The following is a 16,505-nucleotide window of genomic DNA, read 5'->3' as shown; positions in this document are numbered from 1 at the left end:
GGTAAGAAAGAGGGGACAAGCTGAGGCAGGGGCCTCCTATCAGATCTTACCAATACTTTTAGGTTGAAGGCCTAGAGCCCAGAGTGAAAGGGGCCAAAGGAGGACCATGTAGGATTGTCTAGAAGACCCCTGGAAGCTTAGTGGAAATGGTGGGTCCCGAGATGGCAGAGCAGAACCAGGGAGATCATAGCCAGGGAATTGGGATGTGTGGAGGGGATCTTGATAATGCCCAGGACTATAATGGAAGGAGAGCAGGAACTGTGGGAGCCCAGAGGATAGGGGCACACAATCCAGCCTGGGTAGGTGGGGAGGGCTTCCAGGAGGTGGTGATGTTTCAGCTGAGCCTTGAAGGGGAAAACCAAATTTCAGTTATCATAAAAATGTGGAAGAAGTGTTGGCTTTACAGTTTGCCAATAAGCCTGTCCTGTCCTACTCCATCAGCTTTGTCTCTCTTTTTCAGACATCTGCCTATTGTGTTCTGGACAGATTAGAAGAATCCTTGTTGGGCTCTTTCAGCCCCTATACCTTGGTTTATGGACCTCTCTTTGGTTTCATTATTTTCTCTTTTAACTTCAGAACTCCTATTCATCCTTCAAAACCCAGATCAAATGTCACTTCCTCTGGTTAACCTTTCTGATTGCCCTAGTCCCACCTCTGTGCTTTCTTAGCAGTGTGGTAAAGTGGAACAAGCTCACTCATTACTGTTTGATTTTAGACAAGTGGCTTAGTCTCTGTTTCCTAACAATGGTGCTGGCTAAGTCTAACTGTGAAATAAGGTAAATGACATCCTTTGGCATCACATGAGAATCACATAGGAAGCCATCGAGTGGTGAAACTTAACATTCTGTCTTGTCCTAGAGTAAGCTGTGTGAGAATGTGACTTTGTTTGCCTAAAATCCATGAGCTCCCCAGAGAGGGTGCCCCACAGGGCCTAGCCCAGTGACCAGGAATCATGTGCTCCATGCGCCCTGCACAGACGGGAAGAACTGAGATTGCCAACATTTACCTGTAATGTGACTTTAGGAAGGTGATAACATCTCTGTAAATCTATTTCCTCTTCTGTAAAATGACAACATACTAGGGATTCATTGTACAGGAAAGGCACTCAACACTCACTCCCTCTAATCCTCACAGTGTGTATCACCACCCCATTTTACAGAAGAGAAAACTGAGGCTTGGGGAGGTGACTGACTTGTACAAGTTCGCCGCAGGGCAGGACTCCTGGAGCCCAGCCAAACTCATAAAATTGTTGTACGAATACAGAGGGGAAATATGAAATAGCCCCGCAAATTGTAACCGCCTGGGGTGGGAGAGTCCGTGCCTGGGAGGCGTGGTGAATGATGAATGGCTGAGAGGAGGGGTGCGGAGAGAGGTGGCTTCAGATGTACGGATGGCGGCGGGAGGACGGGTTTGCGGGCCGATCAACGGGTGCGGGAGGCGCGGCGCGGCGCTGCATTGCCGGGGTGGGCAGGGGTGCGGCTCGCCCCCTCGCCGCCCCACCCCCAGCCCCGACGCCGCGGCCCCTTTAAGAGCGGGCAGGGCGCCCTCTGGCGGCGGAGCTGCGCGCGCGGCCGGAGCCGGAGCCGGATCCCGGAGCCGGAGCGGAGCGGAGCGGAGCTGGGGCGGAGCGGGCCGAGCGGGCCGAGCCAGCAGCCGAGCTGGGGGCGCGGGCGGGCGGCATGTACCGGGCCCGGGCGGCGCGGGCGGGGCCGGAGCCCGGTAGCCCGGGGCGCTTTGGGATCCTCAGCACCGGGCAGCTCCGGGACCTGCTTCAGGATGAACCCAAGCTGGACCGGATCGTGCGGCTCAGCAGGAAGGTAGCTCGGGGGTCGCGGGTGGGGGTCGCGGGGAACGGGCCGCGGCCTGCCGGACCTGCCGAGCAACCAAAGGGCCGCGCGGGCTGTGCCGCGGGGCCGCGGGTGGGTGCGGGAGCCTGGCACGTACGAGTGGGCCCCGCGGAGCCGCCCCCGGGGGAGGGGGCGCCCGGAGCCGGCCTGGGGCGGGTGGGGCGCTGGAAACCCAGGGAGGCGCTTATGCACCCCCGGGATGGCCACGAGGCGTGTCCTACAGCGGATGCTCCAGGGAGGTGTGTTCTGGGGGGCAGGGGTGGTTTTGTTGTGGGGGGCCCTGGCTCTCACACCCACGTTCTGTAGGGCCAGAAAGGGGAGGCGCCTTCCATTGGGAGAACTAGGGGCCTGTTTAACACTCGGGGGGACCGTTGTGGGAGCGCCCGCATCCTGGGGATGCAGGAGGAGGCTTTGTGTCTTTCTTTAGGAAGGGTTCTGAAAGCTGAGGTGTATATTCCGTAGGCCACCATAAGAGAAAGTTGTATATTTCACAGGAGATAGGCCAGGGCTGGTTGGCTGTGGGGGGCAGAAAGGGAAAGTGTGTGTTGGAAGGAGGCAGACAGGAGGGGCATGTGCATCCTATAGGGGACAGATGGAGGGTAGTGTGTTCTCCAGGGGCAGGGAGGGGAGGCTGGGCACTCCTAGAAACAAGGAAAAAGCCTTCTCCAGAAGCAGTAAAGAAAGGGGCTCTGCTTTCTGCAAGAGCAGGAAAGCTGGGAGCAGGTGCTAGAGAATCCAGGAGGGAAAGGGGGTGTGTATTCCTTGGGGGTGTGGGGATTCCACTGGAGGACACAAGGAGAGGTCTAAGGGAAGGAGAGGGTGGCTTGAGGGGGTGCTATGCAGGGACAGGGTGAAGACCACTTTGGAGAGTCAGAGCAGGGGTGGGAGTGTTTTCAGCACAAACACCTGAGGAGGAGGCAGACAAAGGCCTGGAATGAGAGGGAAGCTGCCCATGCATGGAAAATGGGACAGAAGAGGGAGGGGGACTCCTCAGGGACCTGAGCAGACATATTAATTGAAAAATTAAAAATTAACTAACATTTGTAGAAGCCTTCATAGTTTTCCTCACTTCAGTCTCACCACAGCCTTTTAAGGTAGCGGTTTTTATCTTACTTTGTAGAGGAGGAAACTGAGGCCCAGAGAGGGAGCTCAAGGCAAAGCCCCATTTGGGCCTCTTGCAGCCCCTCCACCTGTTGGCTCCCCATCCTGAGATTGGGGTGCTTTTGGCTTGACCCATGGGCACTGTTGCTCAGTGTGGCAGTAGGTGGAAGTGGGCAGACTCCCTGAGTGCGCCTCTTGACTTTTCTCTGGTGGCAGTTCCAGGGCCTGCAGCTGGAGCGTGAGGCCTGCCTGGCCTCCAACTACGCACTAGCCAAGGAGAACCTAGCACTGCGGCCCCGTCTGGAGATGGGTCGGGCCGCCCTGGCCATCAAGTACCAGGAACTTCGAGAGGTGGCTGAGAGCTGTGCGGACAAGCTGCAGCGACTGGGTGAGAGGACAGTTGGGAGAACTGCCTGGGGTGGGTGGCAGTTGGCCATCTGGCTGGTTGGCCTGAAGTGCTAGGCTCTGAAAGGTGGGACTTGGGCAGACCTATTCCCTGGGCAAGTTTGAGGGGTGCTACTCCTGGAAAACTAAGTTGAGGAAGTGAACAGTTGGTGAGCAGAGCTGGGTTGTAGAGACCAGATGGGAGCCCTGGCAGTGGGAGAAAAGGGGGCCGAATACCCAAGGGTCTGGAGTACTCTAGGAGACAAAGCCCTTGCTTCCTCTTTCGCATTAAGGCTGGAGGCAGGACCTTGGGGGAAGATGCACAAACTGATCCCGTGGGCATTGTACAGATGAGGAAACCAAGGACCCAGAGATGGGAAGGGGAGCACAGAATCACACACAGGGTCAGTGAGAATCAGGATTGGGCCCTGGGGCTGTGACCTGTCTATCCTGGGTGACAGGCCCTGAGGGCAGGGGCTATTCACTCTGTCCCTCTGTGGCCCTCAGAGGAGAGCATGCATCGCTGGAGCCCCCACTGTGCACTGGGCTGGCTGCAGGCTGAGCTGGAAGAGGCTGAGCAGGAGGCTGAGGTGAGGGGAGGGGAGGCTGGGCCTGGGGACAGGGAGAGACCCATCCTATCATTCCACCCCCCTTCATTCTTACATTGCAGCCTTGAGAGACCCTCTAGGAAGTCTGTCCTAGGTACCAGGAGAGCACCCCTGTGAATGTCTCAGGGCCTTGTAGGCTGGGTCTACAGAGGAGCTGGCATAGACTTCTCAGTGCCTGGTTGGGAGTATAGTGTGCAGAGAGTCAATGGACGTGGGGTAGAAGGGGCCCTGGACAGGGGAGCACAGAATCACACACAGGGAACACCTAAGTCTACTTAAGTGGGTCCCCATCTCTGATCCTGCTTCATCTTTGACCCAGCAGTTCTGGTGATAAGGAAATAGAGGCTTTGAGAGTAGAGGACATTTGTCTGTAGTTACTCAGCAAGTCAGAGGCATACCCAGGCTGGAACTCAGGTGGCCCCGTCCCCCAGCTGTGGTCACCATTGGAAAGGATTCAGAGTGGGAGGGATAGAGGGCCAGTTCACAGTCTTTGGTCGTGCTCCTCCCAAACTGTCCCTTCCTCCTGTCCCAGGAGCAGATGGAGCAGCTGCTGCTGGGGGAGCAGAGCCTGGAGGCTTTCCTGCCCGCTTTCCAGCGAGGCCGTGCCCTGGCCCACCTGAGGCGGACCCAGGCTGAGAAGCTGCAGGAGCTGCTGCGGCGCCGAGAGCGGTCTGCCCAGCCTGCACCCACTGCTGCTGCGGATCTCCCCAAACCCTTCCCCGCTGCAGCTGTCCTGCCCACCGGGGCTGCCCGGGGGCCACCAGCAGTGCCCCGGAGCCTTCCCCCCTTGGACTCCCGCCCAGTGCTCCCTCTGAAGGGCTCCCCCGGGTGCCCCCTTGGCCCAGCCCCTCTGCTGAGCCCTCGGCCCTCGCAACCAGAGCCCCCTCACCGGTAGGATCCAGGGTATGGCTCCCCAATGGGGGGTCCAGACAAACTTGATGCGTGGCTCCTCCTCCTCCCCCACTGCCTGGGTGGGGGGAGGGGCAGGCCCCTCCCCCTGGCCTCAGGTAGGCCCTGGCCCTGGAGGCTAAGCTGGGGAGGAGGGTCACCTGGAACATGCCCAGAGAGAGGGCTGGGGGTGGGGTGGGCAGGGTGTTATGCCTCTGGCATTGAGGAAACTCTGCCTTTTTTTGTCCCTGGCTGAGACCTCCCAGGTGATGGGCAAGACCCAGTGAAAGAACTTGACTCATGGCGACCTAGGGAGGTGCCCACTTTCCCCAGGGGGCCCTGTCCTGGGAGCCTTTTGCACCCTGCCACTCCACTGGGCTGGCACAATGCCAAGGCTGACAGGCGTGTTTTCCATCATGTACTGAGCCTACCTTTCCCCCAGTCCTCGGGCCCACCACCTAGGAGCCAGGTGGTCAGGTCCCAGCCGCAGGGGTCAGGGACACCATGGCCCTGGAACCCCATTCATGCTCTAGATCCTGGGGCAAGGTAGGCCAGGGGCTTCTGACCTGCACAGGTGAGAGTGGGCCATCCCCAAGGAAAGACCATTCTGTATTTTTCTGTCCCGTCTCCTTAGAATGGAATCTTTTTGAGGGCAGGTCCTTGTCTTTGTATGTTCTGTCCCCAGCCCCGCTTCCCAGGGGCCGTCAATAAATGTGATGATGAGGATGACGATGCTGCCCGACTCCTCTCTGCTCCCTCAACCAGCCACTCTGCTGTTGCAGCCTCTACATCTCAGTTCCTGCACTTGCTACTCTTGAGATGCCCTTCCTTCCTCTCTGCCCATCCAAAGTCCGGCTGTCCTTCAGGTCCAGCACTGCTCCTGCCTCTTCCATGAAGCCTTCTCTGGTTACCAACCTGTGGGAGACTTTCCTAACTCTTAACTTCCCAGCACATCTGGCCAGAAGTACACTCTGCTTCTTCACTGTTCTTCAATTGCCTCACCTGTATGCAACTTCTTTTCCTGGGTCACCTGTAAGCCCAATCATGATGGTACCTGCTTCTTCTCTGGCCTGCCAAATGCCACCCCCATTGAGTAATGGAGGAGGCTCTATAGTGCTGAAGGCATCTGTTTTCAGCTAAAGTAAACACTAGGTGGCCAGCTTGGCTAATGAATGAGGGACAAGAAGATGGGAGAGCAGAAACATGCCCTGAATCAGCTTAGGTCAAGTCTGATGAGATGAAGTTTGGCAGGGAGGCATGGAAGGCCTTACAAATAAGCGGACAGTCAGAATGCTGTAGAAGCAAATGTAATCTTGGCCTATGTAAATAAGAATATAACCATCCAGAAAGAGGGAAGTGTTGAGTTGGCTCGACTTTTCACTGAAATCTTACACTGTAAGAGGGATCCCCCAAAACAGCACCTTTGGAGTAATAATGATAAGAGGATTGGGACTAAGTCCATGTGGAACAATTGAGGGATCCATGTAGAGCCAGAGGTCAGAGCCTAGACCAATGGGTGGAAACTACAGGGAGCCAGATTTTGGTTCATTGTGAGGCTCTTAACAGTCAGGGCTGCTATTGGGAGTAGATGGTCCCCTTCTTTCAAATTGTATGAACAGCACCTGGGTGACGGCTTAATCTTTAGAGATGTAGGCAATAGTTGGAGGGACTGGTCCATTTGAGCGTTTGAGAGCCCTTCAAGTCCAGACAGATTTATCACATAGGGGTACAAAGGAAGCACTAATAGTGCCCACAAGACCCTCCATCCATATTGGCCTTGATTCTCCTACTCTCCTGTTGGTACTTGAGCTGCTGGGGGCTGAGGGACACCAAAACCTCTCTTCCTGAGAGAACAACAGAACAGCTCTGGAAGATCTCCTGAATTCTAAGCACAACCTGGGGCAGGCTGGGCCCTTCTTGCTCTGGCCTCATGGAAACATTCTGGATCCATGCTTCCAGGCAGCTTGTAACTAAAAAGACAAAAGGGGCTAAGGTTGGGCCCTGAGCTGTCCTCCACTATCATGAACTAGGGAGCAGCCTCAAGTAGGCAGAGAAGTTCAGCCTCCTGTCCCCAGGGCAGGTAAGAGAAAAGAGAAAGGAACCACCCAGGCAATAGAGGGACAGGAAGGGGGTAATACTGTTACCATGGAACTGTATGGGGGTCCTTCAAAAGCCCACACCTACCTCAGAGAGCTCAGACTGTTTTAGAGGGGCAGGGACTGAGGCCCCTTAGTGTTCAGCTCCAGCCTGAAAAAGACCAAGGCAGATGGGTACAGATATCACCAGAGTGGAGTGGGCCTGGTTTGGGGCTATGGGAAAGGATCAGAATTGGATGATTAATAAACTGCATTAACTGCCCTGCTGGAAGATACACAGAATGTTCTAGAAGGTTGCATGCAGGGCGCTCTTCCTGCTTGAAACCTAGAACTTCCTGTTCCCAGGTTCTGGGGCCTGAGGGAACGATCCTGGCTGTAATCCTCTGTGAGAGAGAATTTAAGGGTCTACATCAAGGAGCCCATGAGTAAGGCACCACCTATTACAGACCACCAGTGCTTTTACAAACCAAAAATGAAAAGTTGTCCAAATAACAAAACTCCGATCCCTGTTTGAAAAAAGAGTTCCTACCTCTCAAGAAAGTCTGTTATGTGCACCTCCTTGTTTGGGTACCACTAGCTTCTGCATATATCCTTAAGCTTCTCCCCTTGTTTTACAAATACGAAATAGAACATTAAATGTGCTTTTTTTTTTTGGCCAATGAAGGCATACTGACCTAAGCAGGCTTGAACCAGAGTGGGCTCAAATCTTTACCAATGAATCATATGGTCACTGCAAAGAACTTGCCCTTACCTCCAAGGTTAGAGAAGTGAATGGTTTCCAAGAGGCCAAGTTGGACTAGCTGTGGGTTTATCCCAATTTATCCAAAGACTGTCCACAAAAGATTGACTGCAGGAATTGGGGTTACAGTACTCTGAGTGAGGACCTCTGGCGTTGTCTAGGACCTTAACACTGCTGTAGAACTCTTCAGAGATTCTTGTCCCACATGAAAATAAGATTTACTCTGCCTCCCCACATAAAGTATAAGCTCTTAGTTATGATGTAGACTCAGCCTGTAGGGGCCAGGAAGATCAGAGATGCGAAACAGTCCATTTGCACAAAGAAATACACCCTCTCCTATTTTTTCTGGAAATGCATGGTCCTTTTTCAAAATTTCTCTTGAGTCGACATGGGATAGATATTTCTGTGGGTAAAATGGTTCAAGTGTGTGTATCAAGGTCTTGCACACTTCCCCTCTGATGGTGGGAGTTCAGTGAAATGTAGAGAAATATCCTATCTTAAAGGTAGATGTTACAGTGTCTCCCAGGCACTAATGCAGTTATCTGAGCTCAATGGTGGCACATCTCATTTTTTGAGAGAAGTCAGAAATCTAGATTTTCATGCAAAGTCCCCTCAGTTATGAATGTTGGCTAGTTATTTTAAGACACTGTGCCAGCCACAGCCAAACATTGTATGAACCATGAAGGCAGGACGGGAGGGCCTCAAGACTAGTGACAGGACCCCAGGTTCCAACAGCCTTAAGAGAGAGTGGCATGATGGCTAGATGCATAGTAACACTATGACCTCACGACACAAAGTGAACTCTGCAATGGCTTCTTGGGGATGAACACAGTGTTCTCAGCATATGCATGTTAATGAAGTCCAAACTCAGGTCTTACTATCATCCTTAGCACACTAACAGAGGGACCCTCAGTTGCTCTGCATAAATCCTATGGCTGCCAGGGCTACAAGTGGGGCCTGAGAGTAAGCAAGGCAGGCCTTCTCTTATGATCCTGACCATAGGCAGGTGGAAGTATATGATTTCATCACAGGGCTGAGGAACTGAGAGGAGGCAAAGGCCAGGAGTGAGCCCACTTTTCTAGTGCACTGAATTCAAGAGAGTGAATTGAAGTAGCACCACCACTTACCAGTTGTCCCTTCTCTCAGCCTCTCTTCGAGATCTTGTGACCTTCCAGGAAGCCCAAAGGTCCAAGATATAGCCTCCCTCCCCTCACATTTTACCAAAAGGGAGTGTGGCGGCCACTCATTTGGGCTCCATCCTTGGTGCCTCAGCCTCAGGGTGTGATTGTTATACACACACATAAACACACGCATATATGTATTACACATATGATTATATGTATGTATGTATATATATGGAGTCAATAATGACCAAATGGACAACTCATTGGCTTAAGGTAGGCTATTCTTATTTGTTTTAGCTCATGCTGGAACCATTATAGTGGGCAAGATACATCCTGTGAACAAAATGCCAGAACCTCGGAAGGAAGCAAGAAATTCTACTCTGTCAGCACTGGGATGGGTAAAGGATTTCACCCAGCAATAAATAAATGGCAACAGAGGGAAAAGCAGTTTGGCTCAGGAGAAATAAAGTCCTGATCAAGTCCAAAGACAATATCACAATTGCCTCAACACGTACATCTTTGATCCTGTCTTGTCTGAGTCTCCCCATTTAAGACCTGTATGTGCTGTGCACTCAGCTTTGTACTATACTTGCAACCCCATACCCACTTCAATGAGCATAGCCTGGGACAAGCTGGGCCCCTCTTGTCCATCTCCCAACAAAAAGTGATTAAAGTTGAGTATGTCTGAGCCCTCCTCCACTATCAGGAATTGGGGAACAGCGCCTAGAAGGTAGGGACTAATGTCCACAGCCTGGTTCAGCCTCTCTTCCCATGTAGGAAGGGAGAAATGTTACTATGGGGACAAGGTAACACTGGGGGTGGGGGGTGTCCTTCAAAAAACCTCCCACACATCTCCCCTTCCATGAAAAGCCCACTCAGCTTAGGGAGGTTCAGAGCTCAGATCTGTCCTAAAAAACCCCGAGGCAAACAGAATGAGACTAAAGGAGTACTTTACTAGTTCTGGGCCTAAGGAGAAGCTGAATTAGATGGTTAATAAATTTTATTGACTACCCTGCATGAAATATTCTGGAATGTCCCCCCACCTCCATCCCCCACACACACCTGAAGCCTTCTGGAGTTTTCTATTTCCATGTTCTGGGGCCCCAGGAAATATTCTTGACTGTGATCTTCATAGAAAACATACTTGAAAGGTCTATGTCAAGGAGCCCATTCAAAAGGTCTCAGCTATTACAGACCACTAGTGCTGTTACAAACAAGACCCAGAAGAACTCCAACTCCTTTTTATAGAAACTATGATAGAATCTTGCCCCAACTCCCTGGTTGAGAATCACTAGTTACTGTATTATTTTACTAAGCTTCAATTACCGTAGTTTATACTTCAAAAAGAACAGACTCTCCCTCGTTTTTTTCAAATATGAAACATAACATTAAAATGTTCTTTTTCACAGTACATATCCCCACCCCACAAATCAAGGCTCACTGAGCACAATGGGCCTGAATAAGGGTGGGCCCAAATTTTTACTATTGAACTGTGGTCACTGCAAAGCCATGACTAAGAGCTTGCCTCTGACCTCTAAGGCCAGAGAGAATCGAAGAGACCAAGTTGAAGTAGCTATGGGTTTATCCCAATTTATACAAGGATTTCACACAAGAGTGTGAATGCAGGAATTGGTATGAATATATACAAAGCACCTCTGGCTTTGTTTAGCCTCCAGACTTAGGCCTGTACCCTTGTGGTAGATCTCTTGTAAAGGTTTCCCTATTCCACAGCTTTACAGTTAGCCCCACTGCATAAGTATTAGAGCACTGACAATCTCATAGCCAGGCACTCCCTATGTGCAGTGACTCGGGGTTAAGAGAGCCTGACTACTACCTCTCTAGCCAAGTGATGACTGACCAACTGTTTAGCACAAATTAGAAATAGGAAAAAAGCCTCAGGCAGTTCTAAACAAAGAACCGAGTTTCCACCACAGGCCTCTTAATCCTCAGTAATCCCACTAACTCCAAACTCCCCAAATTCTCCATAGCCTCAAGCAACCATGTTTCTAGGACTTGGCTTATAGGGCCTGCAATAAGCACTGCAAGCTAAACAGGACGGGCAACACTCAGAGGAGCTCTATTTCTGGAGAGGGCTGGCTGGTAAAGGGATAACCAGGTGACAAGCACACACTGTCCCAAGGATAAACTTGACTCTACCGGCATGTTTTAACCACTGAAACCATTAGAAGAATGGATAATAAAGTGTGACAGACCTCAAGAGAGCAAATGATTTGCTTTCTGCTGTCATGCCCATAGAGTAACTTCCCCAAGGTCATACATTAGATAAGTATGGGCACAGGAACACTCATTCCTTATGCTCCATGACCTTGCTTTCCCACTCCCTCATGCCACCAGCAGAAGGGGGAATGGGGTTTGGGGCTGACCATAGCAAGGTTTCCATATACCACATTTTTAGCCTACATCAGGTCTCACCTGTGGCTTGGGGAATTCACAGAAAGACAAAGTTGTACACCTCAGAATTTTTCTTTTGGCAGCCAACAATTGGTCACATTGCACGTTTCAAGGTTACAGAGCCCCATGGTACAAACATGGGGCAGAAGCAGACAATTCCTGCTCAGCTTTATGATAAAGCCAGAACAAGTGTTCCAGAAGTTGACAACATGAGGAAGGCAACCTCTGGAAGCAGGCACCCATGGGACTCCAGAAAACCCTTCACTCCTAGGCTTTCAGGGCTCTTCCTTCTGGGGCCTCCTTCTTGGGCATCGAAAAGCCTCCTTTTCTGGACCGCTGGGGAGAGGGATGTGCAGGTCAACCGCTAAGCTGGGCGGGTGGGGAAAAGGAGGGGGAAAGTGGTTCCTTCGGACCCCAGCAGAGGTAGACTGTGGAAAGCGAACGGTTCAATACAGGAAAGGCCATTTTCTGGGGTCTGCTCCCCTTCTCTTCTCTCTCGATTAAAAACGAATGCTCATGATGATGAAGATTGCTAAGAGAAGTAAGACTAAAGTTGTGTCTCGGATCTCGTCCCAGCGGAAGCCCTTCTTAGCCCGATCCTCTTGCTGCTTGCGAAGGGCCTCACGGCGGGCCTTCAGGCGGCGTTCGCGCTCTAGCTGTTCTCCGTAGTGCGCCTGGTAGAAGGCGTCAAAGTTGAACATAGTGCGTTCGGAGCCAGGCGAGGCCTGACCATGACCGTGGGTACGAGAGGCGGGCGGCGGGGTGCGGGGCGAGCCGGGGTCCGCTGAGGGCGTCGTGGAGGGACGGACGCCAGGTCCGCGTAAGTCCATGTCGCTGAGCAGGCCGCGGTCATATTTGCGGCGCAGGGTGGCACTGCCCAGTACCACGTATGCCTCGGAGATGCGCGTAAAGCGCTCGGCAGCCTCGGCGCTCCCCGCGTTACGGTCCGGGTGGTAGAGGAAGCTTTGCCGGTAGTAGGCGGCCTTGATTTGCGCCTGCGTGGCCGTGGAGGGGACGCCAAGAAGCTCATACAATGCCGTGCGCGAGTACGGGCCGTCGCTCCGAGAATAAGTCCTCGCCTCTAGGCCCAGGAACGATACCCGGTTTTGTGGAGGACCCCGGGCCTGCCACAACCTCCACGGTAACAGCCGCGGCCACCTCAGGCCGTGCTTTGCTGCCATCTTGACCGGATCTGGCGGGCGGTGCAAAGATTAACTGGCCAATGGGAGACGTGCGTTGTTCGCAGCGCGTCAGCCCTGTAGCCAATCGAGTAAGAAAGAAGGCGGGGAGAGGAGTAGAGCATGTGTATTACGAGGCGGGTGCGGCTCTGATGACATAAAAGCCGGACTCGGGGGAACACCCGCCGTCGTGCAGCGACGGTGAGGGTATGGCGTGCCGCGGAGGCAGACCTGAGCACGGCGGGCCCCCAGAGCTGGTGAGCCCTGTGGCCCTCGGGCACCCCTCTGTCTTAATGAACCTCCGCGTGTTGATTTCTCCTCCTACTACCCTTTTCTCTTTCTTTTTCCCGCAGTTTTACGACGAGAATGAAGCCCGGAAATACATGCGCAAGTAAGGGAGTTTGGCTGTTGCCCGGCTTCGGGAGTGGGGACCCCCGAATTTCCCCTGATTTGGGGCATCGCTTGGAAAGCTAGCAGAATTTGGGGGTGGGGTGGGAGGAAGGGACTTGGGTTGATTCCATTTTCTTACACTGGCAAAATCAACTTTAGTTAAATCTTTGAACCATCTGGGCCTCAGTTACCTCAGTGTTAATATGGGAGTGATCATATTTTTTTCTGGGTTGTTTTCTAAGTTTATTGTGACAACTTGTTTTAAGCATGGGGTAAAATATTCAAGGGGTAGTGGATACGTATAAGGGGTTAGTGCTATCGGGGAAAAGGAAATAATATTCGTAAATGTTTACTGTGTGCCCCTGTTGTATTATCTCGCTAAATCCCCTTGACAACTGTTGAATTTCATAGAGGGTAGTTATTTCTAAGAACTACAAAGTCAAATAACAGGAGAAGGCTAGAGCAGATACTTCCAGACCTCTCCTTTCTGATAAACCACTCTGTAAAAAATTCTGCAGGTACTTGATCTTGGGAAAGCCAGATATATTCTAAACCTATTCTGTGCTATAGTAACCAGTAGCCATCAGCCATCTATTGAAATGTGTCTAGTCTGAATTACTTAGATGAAGAAAATGTAAAATATTTTATTGATCATTTTTCACATTCATTACATGTTGAAATACTTTGAGCATATTGAGTTAAATAAAATATATTATTAGGTACATTGGATTTGGTTAACTATTACAGTTAATTTTACATACTTAATTTCATTTTAACTGTGGCTTTTAGAAAGTCATATGTAGATTGCATTATATTTCTCATGGACAGCACTGCTATAGGTTTTTGTTGTGCATTCTTGATCCTTATATCTGAGAGTAATTGTGGTGGGTAATTCTCCCAGGAAACTTGTTCTTAAGTAATAAAACATGAAAGCCTGATAGATTTGAAAATACTCAACGGTCGATCATTAGTTAAGTGATTTGTTCCCTTTATGTTAGCTTTGCATCAGGTACAGTTATAATTTGTGTCACAACAGAATAACATGTCACTGTGTTATATGGACATTTGGGATCACTTTTAAATAGTTGTAGTTGAGTTTGTTGATCAAGAAAGAGCACCTTGTTCTTTTTTCTTCTCCTTTGGTGTTTTTTTAGTCTGGGTGCAGTTTTAGCCTAGAACTTTACTACTTGTTTGTGTTTCTGCCTTCCTAGCTCTAGGATGATTGAAGTCCAGACCAAGATGACTGGGCGAGCATTGGAGCTCCTTGATCTGCCTGATGAGAAGCCCTGTTACCTGTTGGATATTGGGTAAGATCCTAGGGCCCAGTCAGATTGCCCAGGTCATGGGGCATCTTTGCTACACGGTTGAGTACCTATTTGATTGTATCTTCCAGCTGCGGCACTGGGCTGAGTGGAGATTATCTGTCCAATGAGGGGCACTACTGGGTGGGCATTGACATCAGCCCTGCCATGCTGGGTAAGTATGTTCTGTTTAGCACTGGGGTGGACCACCCTCATGAGTATGGAGCAGCTACGCACATAGTCTGTTTCCCTCACTTTTCTGTGATGTAGATGCGGCCTTGGACCGAGAAGCAGAAGGAGACCTGCTTCTGGCTGACATGGGCCATGGCATCCCCTTCAAACCGGGCTCCTTTGATGGTTGTATCAGGTAAGAGTCTTCATGTTTTGCGTTTAGTCCTGCAGGCCAGTGCACCTGGCTGTGCAGCAGTCACATGGGAAACTTAAAAATATACATCCCTCAGAATTTTTAGATTAAAAAGGTCAGAGCAAGGCCCCAAAATATGTATTTTTTTAATTTCAGAACTATCTACTGTGATTATCTTGCACTGCTGAGTTCAGGCATAACGTATAGATTCTCTGTCTGCTTTGAGTGTGTGTGGTAGGGGAGGGGTGGTCTTTTGAGCCAGGAGGAGCCATCTTGGGGTTCCCATGGCCATCTTGTTGCTCTTCCCAAGAACTCTAGTGGAGAGTTTCCTAAACTGCTCCAATCCCTTCAGCAGCTCAGGAGTCCTTTCTGGGGTATTGGTCAAGTTTTGAGCATGTACATAATACTTGAATAACGGATCTTAGACCATTGCCATTACTGTTAAAAAACACAAAGTTGTTCTTTGTCTTCTGTGGTAAGTTCTGTTTAGTATTTGGTGTTTTGTTGGTGGAGTGGAGGTAGGGAATAGGACAGGAAATCATAGTTTAACCATTAATTGGGCGAGACCTGTGATGTATGTTGAGCAGTAGGGATCTGGGTGAGTAAAAATTTGAATTGGAAAGTTTTCTTCTAGGGTAAGGGATTTGCTTATATCTGGGAACAAGATTGGGGGTGGTGGGGAGAAGACATTTCAAGGATAGCAGTTGGTTTTTAGTAATGATTGGATGAGATGCTCTAAGTTGTAGAAAACCAAAGGCCAGAGATGTGATCTGTATGTTTTAGTAGTAAACAGCCATTTTTAGTTTGTTTTTAAGAGATGAGATGGTATGTCAAGTTTTCCTTTTTTTAACATTTGTTGTATGTAAGACATTGTACTGTGGAGTTTGGAAATAAAATACAGTCCCTGTTTTTAATAACTCTCCGTGGTTAATTAGCTGCTAAAATATGTGGACCAGGTTAAACACAAGGCTGAGTGTGGGGTGTGTACTAGGGTGTCATGGGACCCACCTGAGTTGTGAAGAGAAGCAAGAGAGCACAGGAAAGCCCTGGCAGGGTGGTTCAGTTGGTTGAAATGTCGTCAGGTTGGGTCATGTTCAGGAGGCAACTGATCGATGTTTCTCCTTTCCTCTCTATAGAATCAATTAAAAAAGAAAAAACTTTAAAAAGACCACAGGAAAGCCTTGAGAAAGGGAGGGGCTGGGGTTGGGCCTCGAAGGCTGGGAGGAATTTGGATAGTCAAGGAGAGTTTCTGAGTGAAGGAATAGTGTGAGCGAAGGCACGGAAGTGGGTGGAAAGGAGTCTGTTAGATCATAGGGTTGAATGAGAGATTTCATGGAAGTTGAGATTGTGTGGAGTTGGGTCCTAGAAGATTTTTTTTTAACTCTATCCTAAGAAGTTTGGCTTTATTCAGTAGTTGATGGGGAACTGGGGAGTGACAAGATAAGATCTTTGTTTTAGGAAGATTATGTAGGAGAAAAGTGGAGAGATAGGTTGTTGAAACAATTGAGATGGTAATAAGTGCTGATCTAGGAGAGAGGTGGGGGAAAGTAAAAGCTTGGAGGCAGTGGGACAAATAGACAGGGTTTGGGGTTCTGTGAATGGGTTGGGTGTTCACAGCACTGAGGAAGGGAATGCCAGAAAGGAAGACCTAGTAGCTGCTTGAGATTTTAAATCTGAGGATTGTGGAGACACTTCACAGGTACAGTTGGAGGAACTGATTTTGGAAGAGAGTGAATGAGTGGCTTGTAAGCACTGTAAAACGTTTCCCTTGATTTGGAGGAAGGGAATGTGGAGGGGGGTACGTGGCAGAGAGAACCTTGATATGATGAGTAATTTTGAACTTGAGATGCATGTAGAAAAGGTTGACAGCCTGGCCGGTGTTGCTCAGTGGTTGAGCATTGACCTATGATCCAAGAGGATACTGGTTCGATTCCCAGTCAGGGTACATGTCTGGGGTTGCGGGCTCCGTTCCCAGTAGGGGGTGTTCAGGAGGCAGCCGATCAGTGATGTTTCTCTCATCAGTGTTTCTATCTATCTCTCTCCCTTCCTTTCTCTCTAAACATCAATGAAAAC

General features: G+C 50.3%; 3 protein-coding genes across 4 annotated transcripts in view; 2 read left to right on the top strand and 1 right to left on the bottom strand.

Annotated features, from left to right (window-relative positions):
• The first annotated feature begins 1,587 nt into the window (after positions 1 to 1,587).
• VPS37D (VPS37D subunit of ESCRT-I) lies at positions 1,588 to 5,557 on the top strand. Its single transcript, XM_081131775.1, has 4 exons — positions 1,588 to 1,817; positions 3,165 to 3,336; positions 3,840 to 3,922; positions 4,473 to 5,557. Exons 1-4 carry the CDS (start codon positions 1,680 to 1,682, stop codon positions 4,833 to 4,835), a joined length of 756 nt encoding a protein of 251 aa, XP_080987901.1. The 5' UTR covers positions 1,588 to 1,679; the 3' UTR covers positions 4,836 to 5,557.
• A 3,501-nt stretch (positions 5,558 to 9,058) lies between these two features.
• Positions 9,059 to 12,415, bottom strand: DNAJC30 (DnaJ heat shock protein family (Hsp40) member C30). The gene has a single exon (XM_081131776.1). It carries the CDS (start codon positions 12,378 to 12,380, stop codon positions 11,700 to 11,702), a length of 681 nt encoding a protein of 226 aa, XP_080987902.1. The 5' UTR covers positions 12,381 to 12,415; the 3' UTR covers positions 9,059 to 11,699.
• A 56-nt stretch (positions 12,416 to 12,471) lies between these two features.
• Positions 12,472 to 16,505, top strand: part of LIMK1 (LIM domain kinase 1) — a 317,283-nt gene continuing 313,249 nt past the window's right edge. Inside the window, exons 1-5 of one of the 2 annotated variants that reach the window (XM_081131772.1) lie at positions 12,472 to 12,634; positions 12,731 to 12,768; positions 13,979 to 14,074; positions 14,161 to 14,243; positions 14,339 to 14,435. In XM_081131772.1, the coding sequence (XP_080987898.1) occupies positions 12,587 to 12,634; positions 12,731 to 12,768; positions 13,979 to 14,074; positions 14,161 to 14,243; positions 14,339 to 14,435 (362 nt within the window). In that variant the 5' untranslated portion in view covers positions 12,472 to 12,586. The remainder of the gene's footprint in view (positions 12,635 to 12,730; positions 12,769 to 13,978; positions 14,075 to 14,160; positions 14,244 to 14,338; positions 14,436 to 16,505) is intronic. The other variant, XM_081131770.1, reaches the window with a different exon arrangement.

Source organism: Miniopterus schreibersii (genome assembly GCF_964146895.1).
Source record: "Miniopterus schreibersii genome assembly, chromosome: 3".
Lineage (NCBI taxonomy): Eukaryota > Metazoa > Chordata > Mammalia > Chiroptera > Miniopteridae > Miniopterus > Miniopterus schreibersii.
The sequence above is the reverse complement of the archived record's forward strand: the minus strand, read 5'-3'. Positions and strand labels throughout refer to the sequence as shown.

Excerpts from the sequence above, each read along its gene's own strand:
- VPS37D (XM_081131775.1), top strand. The coding sequence starts at position 1,680 with ATGTACCGGGCCCGGGCGGCGCGGGCGGGGCCGGAGCCCGGTAGCCCG. Across the intron at positions 1,818-3,164 it reads TCGTGCGGCTCAGCAGGAAG|TTCCAGGGCCTGCAGCTGGA; the intron begins GTAGCTCGGGGG and ends CTCTGGTGGCAG. Across the intron at positions 3,923-4,472 it reads AGGCTGAGCAGGAGGCTGAG|GAGCAGATGGAGCAGCTGCT; the intron begins GTGAGGGGAGGG and ends CTCCTGTCCCAG.
- DNAJC30 (XM_081131776.1), bottom strand. The coding sequence starts at position 12,380 with ATGGCAGCAAAGCACGGCCTGAGGTGGCCGCGGCTGTTACCGTGGAGG.